The 23,165-nt window shown below is 34.1% G+C and overlaps 1 protein-coding gene across 2 annotated transcripts in view; it reads left to right on the forward strand.

Annotated features, from left to right (window-relative positions):
* Positions 1-23,165, forward strand: part of LOC119077783 — a 90,918-nt gene that overhangs the window by 40,068 nt on the left and 27,685 nt on the right. Inside the window, exon 2 of one of the 2 annotated variants that reach the window (XM_037185091.1) lies at positions 6,264-6,383. In XM_037185091.1, coding sequence (XP_037040986.1) covers positions 6,310-6,383 — 74 coding nt within the window. In that variant the 5' untranslated portion in view covers positions 6,264-6,309. The remainder of the gene's footprint in view (positions 1-6,263; positions 6,384-23,165) is intronic. The other variant, XM_037185092.1, reaches the window with a different exon arrangement.

Consider the following 23,165-nt stretch of genomic DNA (forward strand, 5'->3'; position numbering starts at 1 on the left):
CATTAAATTATTGAGTTGCCAGTTCTTTCAATCTGTCCACAAAAGCAGCATCTGATTGAATTGTTTCATTGGTTTGCAGCTGTGATGGTATGGTGTTGAGGAATTTCGCACCGCGCCATTCACAATAACCCACAAAGTGCCATTTTCCTTATAAAAAATGTGTCATTTTTGTCAATTATTGTGAATGACGTGACGTAAAATTCCTAGCAGCCGATGGTATCCAGGGACTAAACTAAGGAACATCGCAGGTGGGAATTTTCCCACCTGCGCCCCTCTAATTCCCACCTGCGAATCCAGATCTGCCCACAAGAAAAATTACAATTTTTTGACTTGAAATAGTCAAATGAATGTAATTTTAATACAAATTTTGCCTGCGGCGCATTGAACCTAGTTGGAAAATGATAATGGCATTGCCGATATCAGTTTTTTTAATCTTTTATCATCATTTAGATGGAGATACAGAATCAAAGTATTTCACATTTGTAGCTTTCACTTTCCTAAGAACAAAAAAAAATGGAAAGAAAATAGGGTTGACATGTAAAAAATGACACTAAAGGAACTAAAGGAACTAAATCATTCGAAAGGTCTTGGCCTAGAACTACTTTCAGTGGAGTGGCGTATGAAACTCCAAAATAGTGTTATTAACAAAAATGTGAATTTTGTTTCTCATTTATTTCTATCTAGTGTGTTGACGTAAAAATATGTAAAAATTCTCAAAAAATGTCTGTATAGAGGGTAAACATCCGAGATTTTTTCAGATTTTTTGGAACTCTATTTAACGATGAAAAAATTCATTGATATTTTTCCGTATGCTAGACAAAAGTGCTACTACCGTTTTTGGTCACTTGATTTGTCTTCATGGAATGTGCCTACATTATGTAATTTACTCAGATTTTTTAAAATGGCGGAACACACCCTAATTTAACGAAGAATATTTGAATAAATACTTTTACCTCTAAGTAGGGGTCCAAAAATTCTGCAAAAATCACAGATGTTACAGACGTTACTTGAGAATTTTTTCAGTTACATCCATTGAGATACATAAATTATAGACAAAACTCACCCTCATACCCAAAAACTCACCACTATTGTGATTTTTAGGGCTGATATTCTACCAAAAACACCTTTTAGTCCAGTAAGCCGATAACTATCTGCAATTTTCTGGAATTCGATTTTTAGGTCATATTGTGGACGCATTTTCCACAGGTAAAAATACACCCCTAACATGCCCGAAAAATTAAATTCCAGAAAATTGCAGATTATTATCATGTATGATCTGCAACTTGACTAGACTTTGCATTTTGACATTTTGAATGATTTTTTGTATGAAAGACCCTAGACTTACGGTCAGGGGAATAATTCCCTTTAAATCGTAAAATATATTTACGTCAACGTCCTGAACGCATGATATTATTTTTGGATAAAAAATTGTTACTTTGGCGCCCAAGATTTTGTGTTTAGGCGCCCCTTCGAAAAGTTTCCCACCTGCACAGAAATCCTTATTTTAGTCCCTGATGGTATCTACGAGCGACATCTCTCGTTCTCCCATTGTACTAGTTATATGTCTTAAGACAATTGTGCATCGTTTGTAATGTCATTCAGTCAGTTAGACGAAAACATTTGTTGGCGCTCTGTTGTCTTTGAAAAATTTCAAAGTTGACAAAGTTTCAAAGAGCGTCAACAATGTAAAAGTAACAAAATAGCCTAATCATAAAATGAGCCCACTATAAGGTCAATCAGTAAAAATTAATAATAAAACTTTAAGATTTAGTATAAAAAGAAAACGCAAAAATAAAAATTTAATCGGTAAATAAGGTAAGCGGGGGTATAGCTGACCGTGCAGTTTTGGAAAATAATTACAAATGAAAATACGCAAATTAACGTTATAATTAATCTTTAGAGCCTAAAGATTAATTTTTTCATGAAAATAATGCGATTATTATGTTTACTTATTTGATAAAACCATAAAATGAAACCAGTGCACCATCTCAGTACAAAGTTGCACATTTCTTAAGAAAATCGTAAGATCGGTGTGGTCTAATTTAAGGTTTTCATTGACAAAAGAATTATTAATGGACAAAGTTTTGGTGTTTTTAGGTAGTAAATAGTTCGACAATTAATATTATTAACATAAATAGCGTCTAAAAGTTAATATTTGATTAATTACATGGTGGTCAAAACATTGCATCAAAAATATGCCATGTTTGTGTAGTTGACCGCACCAAATTCCGTACATTTTTCTTCATGTGACAAATTCACCTTCCATGTGCATTGTTGTGTACAAAATGATGTGATTAAAATTCGTTGATATTTTGTGTTTTTATGAGTTTTTATCATTGAAATTGGTTAATATCAGTGAATTAAGAGTGAAAATGTGTCGAATAATGCGAAATTATTGCGAAAAATGTGAAAAATGTCTTAATTTTGTAGCGGTCAACTACTGCAACAAGACTGGTCAGGTATAAAAACATCCGTTTTTTAGTGGTCAGCTACTGCATCAAAGACAGTGCTTCAGTAAAATCAGTTTTTTACAATAAAAATTAATTAATTGTCAATATTTCTGATATTCTACGGAATGGGAACAGATCAAATTAAATTCTGACGAAAGAAAAACTTAGCTTCATCGAAATCATCCTGAGATACTGATGACCAAAGTTGAAAAATTGCTTAGCCGGTCAGCTACTACCTCGCTTACCTTAGACGCCAAAACTTCCCGTCGACTTTTGACACAATCATTCAATGAATTTCTTGTGCACAATTATCAACAGATGTATAACAACTAGCACAACAATATGAGTATTTTGCTAACGCATTTGCATTATAATAGGACTTTAGGCACCATGTGAAGTAAACCGTTGACTATCAACGCCACTTGTACACAATTTTTTTATATTTGAATTTTTAATCGATCACATCCAATTGTCCTCGAAAAACGTATTTTTCCTGTTCGAATAGCTTTCATTAAGGCCAGGTTAAGACGCTTTACATGACAATGTAAACATTTAGCCATATGCAACACCTTAACCTGGCCCTAAGCAAAAAACATAGCTAACGCCGACCCGTACGAAACACCTATTCGTATCAAAAGCCTTCAATGTGAAACTCTTTATTTCTCTTACTTCGTACTCTTCTCTACTGAAAAGCTATTCGCCCTTTGAAATCATTTACATTATCCACTCTTTGCCTTGTTATCATATACAAATAAATTGCCGGAGGCAATATAGACAGCCCCGTACGAAGTCAGAGATGCAATCCCTGAAACGCCACACACATAACAAATTATTTACATGTTAACAGAAACTCTCTTAGTACCATTTTCCCCAAGATACTTCAATTTTACTAAAATCCAATATGGCCGCCGGCAGCCATTTTGTTAGGAAACCGAAAATAGTACCGACGCTTTACATTCGTTAATACCTTTCAAACAAAAAAAAATCATGAAATTCGGTCAAAATTTACTCGAGATATTGACAAAATACTCCACGTTCACTGTACGGCCGAGTAGCCAGATAAGAGCTCACTCCAAGAGACCTAGCTCACGCTCCGGAGAACATAATTTCCCTGATTGGTACGGTCAATACCTATCTAATAAAGCTAAAACGAACGAAATATGTTCAAATTTGGCCGACCTACAAGCAAAAACTGCTTGCCGCCCTGTGCCTGTTTCACACCAAGGGGTCTAACTCACAAGTCGGTCATCCGATTTCCATAAACTTTTTTTTTGTCGATCGGTATCATTTACGAGTATAGCGTTTAAATGTCCGGAGATATCTTCGAAAAACCGTAAAGCACTTATTGGGCCCCAGCTCAGGAGGGGTCGATCCAAAATCACTCATCTTCGAACTTAGCCTGTCTTTTGACATTACCAAACGGGGAAAAAAAGAATTTTCAAAATCGGATGCGTTTTACTCAAGTTATCGTGCAGACAGACAGACGGACGGACGGACGGACAGACGGACATTTTTTTTCTTGCTGATTTGGCATCTCTGGACAACCACAATAGGTTTCCCCCTTAATCAGGAAGTCCAATTCGACGTGTTACAAACGTATGCGTAAACCTATAAGACCCCAGTACTTCGTACGGGTCTAAAAAGGTTCAATAACTGAAAATGACACTATTTAGATGAAAAATATGGTTTTAATGTTCAGTTTGTTAGTTATTTGACTTGTACATTAATAAAAGCCCTTTTTTGTCCCACTTTCGTATCTAAGCTGTTACTGCTGTTTCTCTGATTTATTTTATTTAGTATGGCAAAAGAACAGCTTTGATATGAAAGTGGGATTTTTTTACGTGTGCAAAATACGTTTTGTGAAAACCGGTGAAATCTCAGCAATGTAATTTGTATGCCAAAATGTAAAAAAGATTGCTAAAATTTTGTGCAGATGGCGCTGATTGCACGTAGCTTTCAAATGTCTATTATCAATAAATAAGTTTGCTTTTCATCGTACGGTGAAAACGATTTTTGACAATCCGAAAACAAACGAGAGCATCCACAAAGCTTTTGCGAACAATTTGTCAACTATAATTTTTTGGTTATGGCTCCATGGATGATGCTTTGACAGATCAAATAACCTTGAAATAGCTTAATGCTTAATGTCTAAAAAAAACTATCCAGGTGCTGCTACTTCTGCACAAGAAATACATTTGCGGAGTGCAATTTTGCGAATTTCTTTGTTTTTCCTGTTTGTAAACGTCAATAAATTTTATCTGCCAGTTCAATGTTCTCTCTGCATACGACTATTCAACGAATACTGTTTGAAAGTATCCTCGAAACTAGTAGAAACTTTATTCCTTTCTACGAAAATGGAGTCTTTTTCGTATTCTGTTAAAGTTTCGATCTCAATTACCACAATTGTTTCCGAATTCTATTTGTGGTTGTCATTGAAGTGGCTGTGGACATATTTTTAACTTTCAACACGTGTATCAGCCGAAAATTCAATTCACACACGTGCAACGACCTATAACTGTACGTACATTGTGGTATAAAAGAGAAAATCGATAAATTTTTCGTTTAGGGTGCTAATTTAAATGATTAAACTTTTCTATGGGAACTGATTTTCTTTACAGTCCGCCGGAAAAAATAAATGAAATTTTTAAACAGATTTCAAGTCAAAATTCAAAATAATCCGAGAGATTATTGTAAATCATAATTACATTCAAGATTTATTCGTCAATTTTCTTGTTAATTTGAATAAATTAGAGATAATTAATTTTCCACTCATAATCTGATTAAAAAGCGGTGAATAAATATCAGAGCCGAAACCATATTATAATATATTGCTCTGTGTGTATTTAGAACGTTGCAAAGTTAAATTTGTTAGCACAAAGTGACAAATGACGTCTTTTCCAAATAGAATTAAAAAGTTTACAGTTTGTGTTTAATTTTAAATCAGACACACCGTATTGTCTCGTGATGGTAAACACACACACACACACAATCGGAAACCAACATAAATTTTCATTATGAATACGGGATGTGGTTTTCGTGTGTTTTAAGATTTGTCAATAACATTCGGGATGGGAGGCTCTGAAACAATGGGAAAAAAGAGTGTAACTTTCAATTCAACGGTAATTCGTTGTTATGTTGCACACATTATTTTGCTCTGGTAGATCTCGTGGGAGCCAGAGCCAGTAATAAAATGTGATTTCACGCAATTACAAATTTTCCAGCATCTCAAAAACTAGGTACCACCTGTTGGGTGGGTCAGATCCCTTGACCGTTTATTTATTTCAACGAAATGTAATTTTGATGGCCACAAAAATATAATTAGAAGAAGAACTGCTGGAACGGTCGTAATCGTTCATTAATAATTCAATTCTATCTAGTTTATAAGTCGATGCTTAATTTTTTGGTATTTATGTGATGCTAATTCTCGTGAATTCTCGGAGAAAACTTTCAAGTTGCGAGTTTTTAAATTTATGAGAATCAACGCTCAGGTCTGGTTTTATGGTCACATTAGAGTTTTATTGTCCATGAAATGCAATGGGTTATAAATGGCATATGTCCTCAATAATACTCGTGTGAAATGCGACTCTCGCTTCGCTCTGGTCGCAAACTTCACACTCGTTAATTATTGTTCTGTTTATTAGCTTTTGTTAACAAGGCAAAATCACATAACATGAAAAAATACTATTGAAATCGATACAGAAATTCGTTTAGCAACAGCAGCTAGATCGTTAGATCAACAAAATCTACATTAGTGCTCTCATTTCTGAATAATATTTTCTTTGATATTAAAATGGGCTTTTGTTTCAATTTCAGATGATCAACACCGATTGTTAACGCACACTTTCTTTGTGAAGCAATCATGGAGACCTTATTCGAGACCACTAACATAACTGAAGATGCATGTCGAATGGCGCATAGATCAAGAAATGTGAGGTAACTGAAAATATTTAACAGTTTTTTTTTGCCATATCTTTGATGGTATGGCGCTCACTAAAATTTTGTTTACATTTTTTTGACCTTTGAAACCTGTCAATTATAAAAAGGGAATTCTTGAATAATTTACGAAAAGAAAAGAAAAATCCACGGGAGGCGAAATGGTTGACGAAGAAAGAGAATTCGTACATTTCTCATTGCCATTCGATTTTAATAATATGCAAACGAACTTTACTTTATTCTCCATTCAAATGAAGTTCCACTCGAAGTCCCTCTTTAATTTGTTTTGTTTTTCTTCTTCTTCGTCGTCTTTCTCTTCCGCTGCATAGCAAAACACACTATAAAAATATTGTTCACCTACACGTAAGATGAAGATGAGGAAAAAAAATCTTTTAATTTATTGAAGTTCATTTTACGCCAGCACCTCCAAGCGAACATCCCAACAAATTTCATTTCATTTGAATACACAAAGCAATATAAATGTACACCAGTGAGAAATTGTATGTTTAAAGACCATGATGATGTTTATGATTATGAATGAAATACGGTACATTGACCATAAAGTTATGACGACTAATATTTACCAATTCACCGCGTTCGTTTTTTTTAAATCTTCTTTCATGTTATTAAAAGAATTATAATAGTGAGCAGTCAGTGGCGCGTGTACGAATGGAGCATTAATGAACTAATAAAACAGGAAGTATGCTTTAAATAGTAAGGTGTATGCGTTTAATAGTGCATGCATTTCAGTGATAAATTAAAATGTCTTATCTCGAATGAACGGTCAGTGGAAAATATTACGTTAGGGAATGGTATACAATTGACCTGAATATAAACTAATGAATAGCTGTTGTAGTAACACTTAATAAATGAATCCGCTTAACATTTCACTTATTCTTATCACAATTACAAAATTTGAATCTATTACTTCTTTTGATCAAACCATTTTACGTAATCTGTTACTTCATCAGTTTTAACATAAAATTTTTCATTTAAAAAGCAGCCTATTGGAATCGGACGGATTTTCCAGTGAACTTTTTATATGCCTAGAAAGGTACAGAAAGCCTGAAGGAAAAACCACTTTCTAAAAAACATTCAACGAACTTTATGTGACTGCAGGTGGTGGAGGTGATCAAGAACTGAAAACAGTCACTTTTCTTCTATAAATTTATCAATTCACACGAAGCGCACATGGTTGTGTGGTGTGTCATTAGAAAAGTAATTAAAAGTACTTTCGAGGAAAATAGGATCTAATGAATGTTTGGAAGCATCTAATAAGAACTATGAGAAGTTGAAGTGTTTAAAATCTTACATTTCACCGCAAATCCGCATAAGATCCTATTTTCCCTGCATGAAAGTACGTGAAATCATCTCTCTAATGACGCCCCACACGACCATTTACATTGTTTAGTCTCGAGAAATTTCCATATGAAAAGTTCATGTTTCCAATTATTCTTTGGTTGCAAATTTCAACTGCTCATTTCTCACTGTAGATTCCAAACTGTTGAAGTCGTGAAGTTGTTTGAAGATATGAAGAATAAAAGAAGCGAAACTTAGCCGAAAATAATTTGGAACCTTATTCTGAAAGAATCGACTCGACTTTCGAGTATAATATTAACCATCATCGATTTGACTTGACTGTACCATCAAGTATACCTTTGGACTCCCATTCTTTATTTGCATAAAACCAGTGCTCTTACATCTGCAAGACGTGTAAACTTCTTTGCTCCGCTTCTCCGTTTGCCACTTTGCTTCGTTTCTCCGTTCGGTTTATTGTAGTGTTTGGCTTCCCACAATTTCCAGAAATTCTCTTGTTCGCTCGGAACAGAATGAACGAATTTGAATTGATGAAAAACTAACTCAATTGAATGCATGATCACTTTGATTTCCAACACAAACCTCCATAGGAACCTATTTGTCCCGAAAGAACGTTCCAATAACTTTTCTAATAACACCCCACACGCCCTTCACGGAAAATTCGGCAAATTCGACATTTGTTGTGTGCTGCATATATTTGCTGCAGACTGAATAATGTTCCCGTGTGTTGTATTACAATTAACATGTAATATGAATATTTTCAAAATATAGTTCCGGCAACAATATTATTCAGCTCGTAGGAATATTGTGAGGTTCCCAGGTATATATTTGCTGTGTGCTGAATTATATCTTCAAATTAGTTGTGGGATGTATTACTTAACTTTACCTGCATGCCGAATATTGACTAAATGGTACTATCGAACTATACCCGCATGCTGAATATTGACTAAATGAATAAAGTCGTCTGTATTTAGAATGGACTATGCAACAATAAATTTATTGTTTTAATGAAATAAAAGGAAGATCTCAAGAACATACGCATAAAGATGATTATCAAATCTAATTTTATTCCTTCATTTAAAGTTATTTCTATTTTTATGTATTTATGTATTATATGTATTTCAATAGAAATTTTGACGAACGAACTTTTAAATCCATTTTCGGTGTTAAAGGCTTTTGAAATGTTAACAGAAATATTTGGTGGTATTCAGCAATAAATGATGGAATTTGTTTATGTACTGTCCGTTTGACAAGAGGATCGCCACGGTTCAGCAGGGGGTTTTGAACATTTGTTTTTTACACGTTGGCACACGTGCTCTTGTCAGATTCAAGATTCTTTTTACGAAGGTTACGCTGATTATACTTTGTGAAAAAGGCCAATACCTTGCAAATATGTCACATCTTGGACAGAATTTGACACTGCAATATCTGCAACATGAAAAAACTAAATGTTCGAAACCCCCTGAAACCCCGTGCTTCCACCTACGTAATATACACAAACTAGGTGCGCCAATCTTAATTTATTAATTCGCGTAATAGATGCTCACTATTAATGTGAACAGTTTTTTTGTAGAACGATTGAAAAAACCTCTAATTCAGAACCAGGCTCAGAATTAAAATAATAATATCCGATGACATTGCTTAGTGGGGAGAAGTACTACATTTCATAGAAAATAAATTCAATTAAATGTTGTTGCATAACCCATTCTAAATACGGACGACTTTATTCATTTAGTCAATATTCAGCATGCAGGTATAAATATGCCTGTGTGCTGCATAAAGCAAAGTAACAACGGTTCGAAATAAGACTGCCACTATATGCAAGCAGTATAGCAGCAGTGGTAAAGTCGTTGGCAGTCAGAAACTGAGGTTAAGCATCGATGGTCACGGTCCGTACTTGGGTGGGTGACCGGAAAAAACGTAAGCAAGAAAAAAAAATCTGTTAGCAATTTAATAAGGTAAAAGCAAAATAAAATGATCGAGTCTGGTTTTTGACCAGGGACTATTTTGAGAAATCGAATTTCTCAAAATTTCTCAATTATTTCTCAAAGAATTTCTCAAAAATTTCTCAAATTTCTCAAAATTCTCAAATTTCTCAAAAATATAAAAAATTTCTCAAAAATTTCTCAAAGATTTCTCAAAGAATTTCTCAAGAATTTCTCAAATTTCTCAAAGAATTTCTCAAAAATAGTCCCTGTTTTTGACAAATGAAATTCAATTGTCAAAAACCCCACTCGATCATTTTATTTTGCTTTCATTTTATGATGAATTTAAATATAAATCTACGGCTAATAACAAATAATAATAATAAAATTGAAAATTAAAAAAAAAAAATTTGAAAAAGTTTTTTTGTTTTTTTTTTGCTAACGCAAATAAAATTGATAAAGTTAATTAAATCAATTTCTTCTATTAAACGATAAATTAGGTTGTTTATTGAATTGGAAAAAATGGCGTCATTTTATATTATAAAACAGCACACAACAACAATATTCATTAGGCGGGCATTGTATGATCCTCAGATCAATATGCAGCACACAACTAATGTTCTATAATCGTGAAGCTGTTCCCGATTTCTTCGTCTGGGGTGCATATATGAGTTTTCCGTGATTGTACGTTTCGTTTACCCAGAGAAATTTCCACAAGAAAAATGCATGTTTTTGGTTTTTGATCCCTTCCCACTATACACAAAATTCGTGGGATTTTTTTAAACAGTGGTTTTGGCTTCTAGGGTCGAATAGCTTTCTAGACAATAAAAAATTCCATTGGAAAATGGGTCCAATTTCGGTCGACTGTTTTTGAAAAGAATACCGCAAAAGAGTTCTTTAAGAGTCACTGTCTAACCGATGACGTGATGAACTGTTCCAACATTCTCAGAAATTTCATCATTATTTCTTCCGATATTCTTCGGTTTCCCTCAAAGTTGTTGCATTATTGTTTAAGGTGTTAAAAGTTTAACCAGCCAACATTAAGTAGTGGTGACTGTTAACCGCCAAATGAATAAATTGAGCTGTGCTAACAACATTCAATATTGTGCCATCGCAATTTCGAAACTTGAACTTTGGCTAAACCAAAATTCAAACAAAGCAGCCATAATGCAGACCATAATATTTCAGTAACAACGAACCAGGGCGAGAAAGTCAAACAACTTTGTACGATGTAAGTGGTGTATGCTTTTAGTTCTATTTTAGTAAAACGTTTATTAAAGTGTGTGTATTTATATGCCTCCGAATTGTACTTGCCTCTAGAGAAGGAAGTGGTGTGTATACACAAATGTTATACGTACTTGGGCTAACCGAAATTTTCAAACAAAGCCAAATAAAAAAAAAAGAAAATCCCGAAATGGTTTCCAAACTTGAAAAGCCCTCATAATCTAACTCACGTTTATTATGGACCATAAACTGCCTTTGTAAATTGCAATATATTCAAAATAAAATTCCATTTCTTATGAGGCAATAACAAGAGGATGTATTATGAAAGAATCGCAATTTTTTATTCGTGTCACTGGGGGATCGTGCGTTTTATAGCTTTCACAGACAAAATTTATATATTTTCTTCACATAAAAATATACCTTCATCACTGTTCGAAAGTGAAGTTATGTCCTTGAACTCGACGACGGTCAGTGGTATGTGTGTTGTGACCACATTTTCCAAGAAAATCAATTAGATTTACTTATGCCTTGATATACGTACAACATCAAGTCAACAAATTCCGAGCATACCGAACGACATGGAGAAAAACTGAAGAAAATACATGATGAGGGATTATTATTTATACAAACTGGATATATATAAAGCCTTCCAGGCATAAGTTGATATAAGCCCCGTACATTACACAACTACATCAAAATCAGTTATCCTTATATCCTCATCCCGGTAATATATTTATTTTCCAAACGAAGCCCCATTCATTAAACGCATTAGAAAATACCCTAAAGATAAAATATAAATTGTGTGTGTATAGTCCTATTTGTAACATTACATTCAATAGACACCCAACCGTCCGGTTCATGGAATATTTTTTTTTCTTTTTTTTTTTAAAAAAAGGTTCCATATTTCCTACCAAGTCCGTACGTTTATTTCTATACTCGTTGGAATTTGCAAAGCAAAAAAGAATATGTATCAAGCGGAAGTTGTGCTAGGTGTTAAATATTGTTCAGACGCCATGTACGTTCCCGAAAAAAGGTATGTCCATAAAGATTAATATCGTGAAATGGGTTTTTTAGCATTTTTTTTCCATCGTTAAATCGGATTCGTTTGGAAAAGGTTCTGGATATAATGCCGTTTATTAACTATAATGGTGAGGTGAATGTTGTAAAAAAATTGATATTGTGGGTTATTTGTAATTATTTGGTGCCCGGAAGCATTATTTTGTCTCGTGGAATGAGTGGTGTACAAAAAAAAACGGAATTCTTTTCAGTTTCTTTTTCTGTGTACAATTTTTATGGGATTTTGTTAAATATAAAAGTTTATCTTTGAACGAAACCAGAAAATAATATATATAGAAGCTCAACATTCTGTTTTTTTTTTGTACCTTATGGGGATTCATTATATAAAAAGAAAATTTGCGACATTGTCAACATAAATGTATCTCCTTAATCGAAAGAATATAAAATAATTTGTTTAGAAAATGTACTTTTTCGAATACAAAAAAAAAATCCGAACAATCTTCGTATTACACAATTGATGCGATTGCTTTTGTCGTCAAAGGTACCTCGTTCCGCTGTAGATTTTTACATACATCTCTACCTTCATAGATAATAAAAAACTGTTTTTGCAGAGCTGAAATATCATTTATTCAAATAAAATATTGAGTCGAATAGGATAAGATAAGATGGACAGGAAAGCTAACGCTTGTCAAGCTCCTGAATTTTTTGTGAACAATTGTGAATTGTAAATCGCATGTTTTATATATTAGAACATAGGTGTGACACCTAAGGTGTCGCTAGTAATTGATATTTTTAGAATATAGATCAGACGTAAAACTATGTTCAGAATTTTTCTTAGAAACCTATTACGGTCCATAGAGCTGATTAGTGTTAACTAACAGAAGAGACTATGTGAACAATGTCTGACACGGGACTCGAACTCGTGACGTGATATACAGGGCGTGAAAACATCGATCTACCGATTAAGCTACATGTGTTCCACTTGAGTCGAATAAGTAAGTAATGGAAATTGATAGAGCTTCTATTTTTACGTAATCCGCCACTGTTTTGCAAGAAAAAAAGCACAGGAAAATGCCTTGTCTTTGAAGCCATTTTGCTTTTCATTTAAAATTACAAAAAAATTGAAACTTTTTTTTTCGGAAAATTGGAATAGCAACAGCACTTACTGCTGTCAGAGAAGTTATTCTACAAATTTTCAGTATTGGGTCGCGAAAATGATGAAAATAAAATGGAAAAACTCTTCTGACGCATTTTTTAGTTTCAATGTGTGCGTAGTGTGAATTTACTCTTCGAACAGTTTTCGCTACATGTATGTTCAGTTCCGACGGAAAGAGTACCGTTCCTGAAAGATTTTATTTTTACATGGAAAGAATTGAGCTGATTTATTTACGTTGAAGTACGATGGGACGCTAAAAATTGTATGCTGAACATTTTGTGGAATTTGCGAACTAACTTCTTTGTTTTTGAGAAATTTGCCTCGGAAACTGTTAGTTGCGACTCATGTTATGTTATTCCTCGTCTTCGGATCGGGTATACAAATCCTATACTTGTCAAAATGACAGTTTTCGATGCTTGTTGCTCTTGTGATTTCAGCATTATAACGAAAAAATGGATCCTTCTCATAGAATGAATTACTTCCACTGTAGCAATTAATTACATAAATTCCCCGAGAAGAACCATTTAAAAGGAATTATTTTTGTTTAAAAAAATAATTTTCTAATTCCGCACTTCAAACGATTTCACTCTTGAAATGCACTTTAACTGAAAGTAATCGGATTTTACGCAGTGTGAAAAATAATTTTCTCTGAAAGTGACGATTATTTTACAGTTTAACAAAGTTTCATGAACGAAACATAATCACTTGAAAAGTTTTGTGAGGCATCAGTGGTTTTTGATTTCAGAAAAACTAAAGGTTGTACAGTTGAGCCACTTCATACTTGATTTTTTTTTGTGAAATCATCTATTATGGAAGACCATCCGCATAGAATAATAGATGCATGAAACAAGCATTAATACATTAGGCGACACATGCAAATAATGTCTAGAGAGGAATTATGGCACTAGTTCTCAATTCTATCTCAACTCTACATGATAGAGTACGGTTCGCCATTTTTGGGAAGATGTCGCTGCCACAAACCTGGTGTCAACCGAAAAATAATTAAATTAAACTCGACGGATTTTAGTAAAATAAAATTCGACCGTACAGCACATGACCTCAGGACGCCCGAACAGTAATTAGTTTTTCAATCGATCCTATATCGGCCTGGCGATAAGAGTCTTAAAAAAGAACATGATGAAACGATAGCGAACGTTTTTTCAAACACATAAGCCGATATAGGGCCGATTGAAAAAGTAATTACTGTTCCGGAGCCCTGAGGTCGTGTGCTGTACGGTGGAATTTTGTTTGACTAATTAAAAAAAAAAATCTGTTGACACCGGGTTTGTGGCAGCGACATCTTTCGTAAAATGACGAACTAGAATTGAGTAAAGAGAACTGATGCCTTAATTTCTCTCCTGAAGTAGAGATGAGCGGACTACCTGATTCACTTTCATAATATGGTATTTGGGTTATCGTGTTTCAAAACTTTTATTCGGATTGCGTTTTAGGTTTGAGTTTGAGTTTCGGTGAGTTTTTGAAAAATCCTCAGAATTTCCGGTTTATTTATTTCGGGCTGCGTTCGGGTCGAGTTTCATAAACCGTCGTTCTGCTCATCTCTAATCTGAAGTGTAATACAAGTGTTTTGGGATCCTGTGTCGAAATTTATTGACGCGTGTCTGACCTCCCCATTCCCCCACCCCCAATGAACACATCCAAATCGTTTCTTAAATATTCCGAAAATGTTCACACCAAAATGTTGATTGTTTTGTTGATTTGAAACACGGTATTACATTTCAAAAACATGGTTCATTAATGAAATACAAGTGAAATGTTCCGAGCACATAATTATTTGTAAGCAACCATTAGAAGTCGTAACTTGACCTTTTATTTGATTTAAATTTAATTTTTATGCCGCAATGATGATCATCGTTAAAGGAAAAAAATATAATTTCATTGTTCATTTCGAATGTTGAATACATATTTTGATGCGATGGTTGGGTGTTGGCAAATTGTTTTTTTTTGTCGTTAAATTACATCACGCTCAGATATATTTTTGGGTAAAAAATGTGTTTGTTCCTCCTTTACACTTCGAAAGGCATTCTTGTTGAACAAGTTACAAAAATATTTTTATTATTGTTACGGCTGTAAATTCATTCAAATCAATAAAAATGTTAATTCATTGGGTTTTGTTGTTGTGGCGCTTGTGTACACGGTGTGCCAGCCTTTACACATGCATAAATGTAATTTCAATGGCACGTAAATTCAGAACAAAAAAAATCTAATTGAAGTGTTTAGGCGAGACTGTCGACATATACCTTTGAGATTGATGAAATGACGAAAAAGAAAATTTTGAAAACAAAATTGAATCTCAACTGTTCCAATTACACGAGGTAAAAACACAAATAACACTTTGTACGACTTCGTCGGCTCTATAGAAAATTCGAGAATCCTCAATCGATTTCTTTGTCATTTGGAACGACTCCCACAAGCCTTCCAACAATTTTATGATTTCAGCAGCGATGTTATGAGCTTTATAACGTCACATCAAATTATATCAGTATATGCTTTGCAAACATGATTTTTATGGAGTTGGAATATAATTTTCCATTTTCAACCAGAAAAAAAGTCGTACAAAAGCAATCAATCAATATCAGCACCCATTCCAAAGCGCTTGATGTGAAAACATTTTACATTTTATTTTGTTATAGCCAACACACTATTCCAACTACTTGAAAATGTAATCTACCTAAACAAGCTACTTACCGACCCTCACATATAATGTATGTTCTTGTAAAAAGAAAGTAAATGTTTTATTTCCAGAAGTGGAGTAGGTGTGTTGTGTGTTATGTATAGGTATAGCAAATAGATCATCTATAACTTTAGACATGGTTAGCAAACAAACGTGGAATTCGAGACCGTTGTTAAAACGGTATAGAACCAAGTTTTTTCACTCAAATAAGTTTGAGCTTGTGTCGTCCGATAATTTTATTTTTTTTCCGTATTTTAAAACAAATAAAATTCATTCGTCGGTAAATAAACATCCAAAGAAATTTTCCCAATTCTGTTGATTTTTTGTTTGTTTATTTTGCGCTTTGTTTATGGTATACAATTCTGAAAAATGGACACAAAATATATTCTATGGCCAAAATGGGCCGACTCCGTTGACCAATTGACTAAAGCAACTTTGCTTCATCTTTTGTGCCCATTTTTGATGATAAACGTTGTCACGGTAATCAATTTTACTTTTAAAACGAACATGAATCGAATATGTGTGTGCATGAGTGTAACCTTTTAGATTTCTGAGCTTATCGGTTCATTGATTATATCTTGAGTAGAGCGCATTGTAATAGATTTTAACTTTGTGTTGATATAAAAGCTTAACAGTAGTTGCAGTATAGAGGTTTCCTAGGTCCTTATGTGAGGGTTTTCCATTTATGCTTTATGCATCGGAGCTTTAGAAATGTTTTCATTCGTTTCTTCTCTAAATTTTCAATATAAAGTGGTCGAATTTTACTCTCTTTTTTATCGATGTCGATGTTAAAGTGGACATAATAAATTAGAGCATCTTTTAAACGTACAGGCCTCCCACACCTCCTAAAATTCAAAAATTCTTCTATAATCTCATAGATCTCCTAAACACTTAAAATAAGACTGCGAAACTGAAAACTCCTATAGATCAGGATAAATCAGGACACTAAAATCAGTTGATGAGAAAAATAAATTGAGAAATAGTGTCATTTGATCCTGGATTGACATACTGTCAGTCCAACAAAACTAAACTAATTAACTTCAAGAATAAGAAAGCATTTCTACTTTCATGAATGAATGTAAAGAATGTTGAGTAATGTTAAGAAAAGGTAATTTTTTCTATATTTTTTCGAATGCGAGTTTAAGAGTGATATCGCCAAATCTTCAGGTGATTGGGAAACAAGCGGTCTCCGATTTTAATGAGTGATAGCTCGTTGGATTCGTCTTTCAATTCTAGAAAACATGTGACTTTCACTGTTTCACTTATTCTTTTAAAAAAATGTTTTCAGTGAAGAGGCCAGCTAAAACACCCCATACTCAGTTCCGCGGAACATCGAAGCTGCAGAGAAGGCGGACTCTCCGAATATTCACTATATTTCTAGTCATAACTCTCGCGGATCAACTAGCACCAAGCGGTGTGTATACTCTACCTGTAGACAATCGTACAACATTACAACAATTTAAAATAATTTTTTCTTGAGTTATTGCCGAAAAACTGTTTTCGGTACCCTCTGACATGTCTTCACTTTTGAGCGCTTTTCACAGAAAACAAATTTTTTTAAGAAAAAGTAAAAAATACGTGTTTCCTAGAATTGAAAGACGAATCCAACGAGCTATCACTTATTAAAATCGGAGACCGCTTGTTTCCAAAGTTAAGAAAATCACCTGAAGATTTGGCGATATCACTCTTAACAAACAAAAGCTCCTAAAAATTTTATAAAATCAAAAACTGAAAACCTCTTAATAGGATGATTTTTTGGGAGGCTTCAAATCTCGTCAAAGAGTTACGAGTTACGTATTTCCGATTCCGTATTTCCAATTCTATATTCCAATTCTGTAGTTTCTATTTCCGTAGTTTCCAACTCTGTATTCTGTGACTTCATCGCTTGTAATTGCCGTGACTTCCTCAACTTACTTGTCGCAACTCGCAACCGCCCTGACTTCTCTGTTTGTCGATTCTTTCCAAATAAATATTTCTCCCTTCATGTCCTAGACCCATAACTTGTTAGATTTGCAGATTTCCAGGAATAGTTAATAAACCAGACAGATACAAAATAATTAGAACTTCAATGAAAAACGTCTTCTTTAGCTGAATATATCAATAAGACTGACTTGCTCGCTATGATTGAACATCAATTGAATTACATTTTGGTGAAATAGATTTCACCAAGGCAGAAAGATGGACGAACTCGATCAAGCGAATGGTGGGGATAAACTGGCAGCAAATGGCAAAGGATCGTTCAGAATGGAAGACAAATTAAGAAGACGAAGAAGATTTCACCAAATCTAACAGGTGGGAGGGTATCGAAAACCGAAAAGATGGATATTTCAGGGCAAGTTTGGGTCTAGTTTGGTAGTACTCATGATCATCGTTTTTTTCTACTTTCGACTGTAAGGGCGAAATGTTTCAAATGGAAAATTTGCTATAAATGAGGTTGAAATTTTGAAGTTGGTTTTTGTTCGGAGTTTTTTATTGGCCGAATTTCGAATATGCAATGCATATTACGAATCGTTTCCATTAAGATTAATTAACCATTTTTAAATTTTATAATAGATGTGGCTGTGTAATGGGAATTGCTTTGTATTCGAATATATTCCATTTTCCAGTCTCTGTCTCTATAAATAAAATACAATTTTCGTACTAATGCTATAAATAAATTGTTTAATTTAATAAATGTAATTATGCATTTGAATAATTTACTCTTCAGAATATTCATTTACCAGAATCATAAACAGTATTATTTGGAGCTTGAAATTTGTAAATACATTTTCAAATGTGGAATTTGTGCTCTGTGGGAATGGGTTTAAATTTCATTTACTTATTGGACTAAGCAAAGACACATTAGCTAATTAATGTAAATCCTTTCAAACGAAATTAAATTTTTTTCAATTTCTACATTTTCTACTTAAAAACCAAAATAGCATAATGTAACGTTGTTTTATCACTACCACGAAGTCCACACGTGTCATGTCAGCATAGTGGGTTTGGACACTAGTGTAAAAAATAGAATTGTATTTTGATCCACTGTAGGATGGGAACAGTTTTGTCGTGGGATGTCCACAGAGACGAATTTCTCGAAATATTTAATTGATTTTAAATATCTCACAGCGACGAAGAACGCGACGAGAAATGAACAAAAGATCACCTAACTTACCTGTACTAGATACACATCAGTTCAGCTTTCCGATGACCAATTACCTAGCAGGACCGGAGTGCCTAAAAAAAGCATGTCGCGCGTTGCATGAAGAAAATTTGTGGAAAAACCTTTCATTAACCTTCATTCATCCACCTGAAGTAGTTGCAAAATTTGTGAAGGGAAACCTTTCAAAAGGCTGACAATAGCCTCAAAAGTAATAGCAAAATTTGAATATTTTCTTTCGAATTTCTTGCTACAACTTTTGCATTTACTTCAAATGGTTATTATCTGTACTACCCTATCCAGCTCGAAAAACCCTAGTATAAACTAGTAATCTAGTAAAAACGAGCCATCAGAACAGCCGGAGCGTTTGCTGCGACTGAGCCCCGTACAAACCCGTATATCTATTGCGTACGTGACCCTAGTGCGTCTGTCACCGTACTTTGACCGTAAGCCTATGCGCCGGTTAAAGTAGTTAAAGTAAAATTATTTTGTAATGTGTACATCTTAGAAATTGCGCATAGCGCAATTACGAAGCCCCGTACGACGTTCCTTTCAAATAAAACAAAAATTTCAATTAGCCCTAAAATTTTAATTTATTGAGTATAAATACACATAGGGCCTAGTATCGGCCTCAGTCCGAGGATCCAAATTTAATTTTTTTTTCAACTACATTCTATTCGGCCTTTGATTACCTTCCAAATGAAACAAAAAATACGGAAAACGGATAAAATTTGCTCGAGTTATATGTAAAATACACATAGGGCCCTAGTAGCGGCCTTAGTCCAAGGACCCAAATTTATTTTTTTTTCAACAACATTCTATTCGGTGTTCGATTATCTTTCAAATGAAACAAAAATTACGAAATACGGATGAAATTTGCTCGAGTTATATGTAAAATACACATAGGGCCCTAGTAGCGGCCTTAGTCCGAGGACCCAAATTTAATTTTTTTTCAACAACATTCTATTCGGCCTTTGATTACCTTCCAAATGAAACAAAAATTACGAAAAACGGATGAAATTTGCTCGAGTTATATGTAAAATACACATAGGGCCCTAGTAGCGGCCTTAGTCCAAGGACCCAAATTTAATTTTTTTTTCAACAACATTCTATTCGGTGTTCGATTATCTTTCAAATGAAACAAAAATTACGAAAAACGGATGAAATTTACTCGAGTTGTATGTAAAATACGCATAGGGCCCTAGTAGCGGCCTTAGTCCGAGGACCCAAATTTAATTTTTTTTTCAACAACATTCTATTCGGCCTTTGATTACCTCCCAAATGAAACAAAAATTACGAAAAACGGATGAAATTTGCTCGAGTTCAATGTAAAATACACATAGGGCCCTAGTAGTGGCCTTAGTCCAAGGACCCAAATTTAATTTTTTTTGAACAACATTCTATTCGGCCTTTGATTACCTTCCAAATGAAACAAAAATTATGAAAAACGGATGAAATTTGCTCGAGTTCAATGTAAAATACACATAGGGCCCTAGTAGCGGCCTTAGTCTGAGGACCCAAATTTAATTTTTTTTCAACAACATTCTATTCGGCCTTTGATTACCTTCCAAACGACACAAAAATTACGAAAAACGAATGAAATTTACTTGAGTTCTATGTAAAATACATATAGGGCCCTAGTAGCTTTTTACTTCTAAGGCCCTAACTCACGGACCACTCACCCGATTTTAAAAAACTTTTTTTTCCTGGATTGGTATTGACAATACCTATCATTTGCCGTGTCATTTACATTTCCATCGTTTATTTTGCCATAAATATCACCAAAAGACCTTAAATCACTTAGGTGGCCCTAACTCACGAAGGGCCGACCCGAATATGTCCATCTTCGAACTTAGCCTCACTATTTTGACTATCTTTCAGGGAATTTTTTTTTTTTTGAAATCGGATTTGATTTACTCAAGATATCGACGTGACGGACAGACGAACAGACGGACAGACGGACAGACGGCCCAAATTTTTATTGCGGATTCGTCATCTATGAACATAGGCAAACACTTTGCCCTTACCGTCTGCTTCGAATTCCATCAATTACACACGGCATCGTAATCCTATAAGCCCCTTCGTACTTCGTACGGGGCTAAAAACTCAGCGATGCGATTATTAAGTGCGTGTTCAAATAATGTGTGTCCTTGTCTAGAATGTCTAGAAATCGGGGAATGACCGGAAATCGAGGAATGACCGGAAATCGAGGAATGACCGGAAATCGAGGAATGACCGGAAATCGAGGAATGACCGGAAATCGAGGAAATACCGGAAATCGAGGAATGACCGGAAATCAACGGAAATAGGGAAATGACCGCAAATCGGGAATTGATTCAAAAACGTAAAAATAGAGAAATGAGTGGGGAACGAAACGAAGAGAAAGCAGAAATTAAAACATTTGGATGATAACAGCGATTGAAAATCGAGTTCTGTTGTAGGAAAATAGAAAAAATTCTTGACATTGAACTATAATAGTGATCAAACGAAAATTTTCAGGTTTTAAAAATCTTCAATCGATTTTCTCCACCTCGGAAACGTTGAAATAGTCTAGCTTTAGCCATTATACTTTTTCCTCCGTACTTCGTTCATTTCGAAGGAACAGACATCTAAAAGTCTTTTTTTTTTCGCTCGCTACGCTCGAGCTATTTTTCCTAATAAGTACATATTCATTCATCTGTACTCTGCGATTTCCCATTAAATCTAAAAGCCGTGAGATATTCACCAGGGTCACAATAGTACCACTCTTTTAGTTCCACTTTTATTCGTAAAACGGAAAAAGTGGAACTATTGTAACGCTGCATATATGCAACGTTACGAGAGTTTCACTGTTTTAGTTCCACTTTCCTTCTACAAGTGGAACTATTGTAACATTGCATATATGCAGCGTTACAATAGTTCCACTTTTTCCCTTTTACGAATAAAAGTGGAACTAAAAGAGTGGTACTATTGTAACGCTGGTAGATATTCATACAAATTCAAACACACTCTACTAGATTTGATATTTATGTGTTAGGATTTTTATACGGATTAGACTGACAGATTGGAATTATTATATCAAACATTACATGCTTAGACATTCGCTTAATTCCTTAAAAAAAAAATTTCTAATTATTGTTCGTTAAGCTTTATTGCTTAGTATTCCGGAATAAGTACACAGACGCGAAAAAAAATTCTTTGATGAATTCCATCATAGAATCCATTCGGATTTCAGTTTAATAAAATGCGGCGATACATACACAACACGCACACATTTTTTTTATATACAGAAAAAAGCCACCTCTTCATTCACCCTTTGAAAAAACGTGTATTTAATCAATTTCATTTTCACACACAAAACCCACGGCAAAAAATCTTGTATACTTTTATGGCGCTACTTTATTATCAAGTATCTCGCGCTTAACACAATATTTTCTACCTTATTGCTTATGGCTCCCATACATATATATTTCGACTTTTCCTTTAATGCCTAATTCTTGTTTTATATTTTTTGACGTTATAAAATAAAATAAGCTTTCGAATTTTTTTTCGGGGAGGGTACACACACAGCACAGCACATCGCTCAAAAATAATTCAAATAAACACTCCGGAAAGGTGTTCAACAAAAGTTTTCATATAAACAAGCTATGGTCTGTTTGATATTTTATATATTTTATGTGGTGTATGATGGTACAAATTATTTTATGCTTTTATTTGTAACAGAAGTGACGGTAACTACGAACAAACATACGATTTTTGAGCAGATAGAAAATATCGTACTGAACATTGAAACGTGGATGCACGAAATATTACAGCCGGCTCGTATATATACGAGAATGAATAAGATATATGAGGAGTTTTGCTGAGAGTAGAATGTGTTTAATGCGAGAAACGTTTTTGCTATAATTTTCACAGCAAATGAAATTGTATCCAAGAACGTTTCCAAATCATGAATATCAAGGAAAAAATTCCACTCGCTGGTTGTACCTATGTATTTTGAGGAAAAAGTATTGTCGAGTGATTTCGCACACAAGAATTTCATTTTATGTGAAATACAATAGCACAGTGTGATGTGTTTAAATAAATAACCAAAGCAAAAAGAAGGAAAAAAAAACTTAGTCAGGTGGTATGTCAATTTCATAAATTGCCAAAGAGTGTTTTATGAGTTTGAATGGATAAAGTTGCAGATGTCGTGGGCGGATATTAATATCATTTTAGTAAATGATGAAAGTTTCCAGTTGAAAGAAATGTTTTTTCAACTTTACAAACTCGTCAAGCTTATCATGATATTACTTACGTATACGCCGGAAGCTTTTATATAACAAGAATGTTC

This window comes from Bradysia coprophila, unplaced genomic scaffold, assembly GCF_014529535.1.
Source record: "Bradysia coprophila strain Holo2 unplaced genomic scaffold, BU_Bcop_v1 contig_24, whole genome shotgun sequence".
In the NCBI taxonomy this organism is placed as follows: Eukaryota; Metazoa; Arthropoda; class Insecta; order Diptera; family Sciaridae; genus Bradysia; species Bradysia coprophila.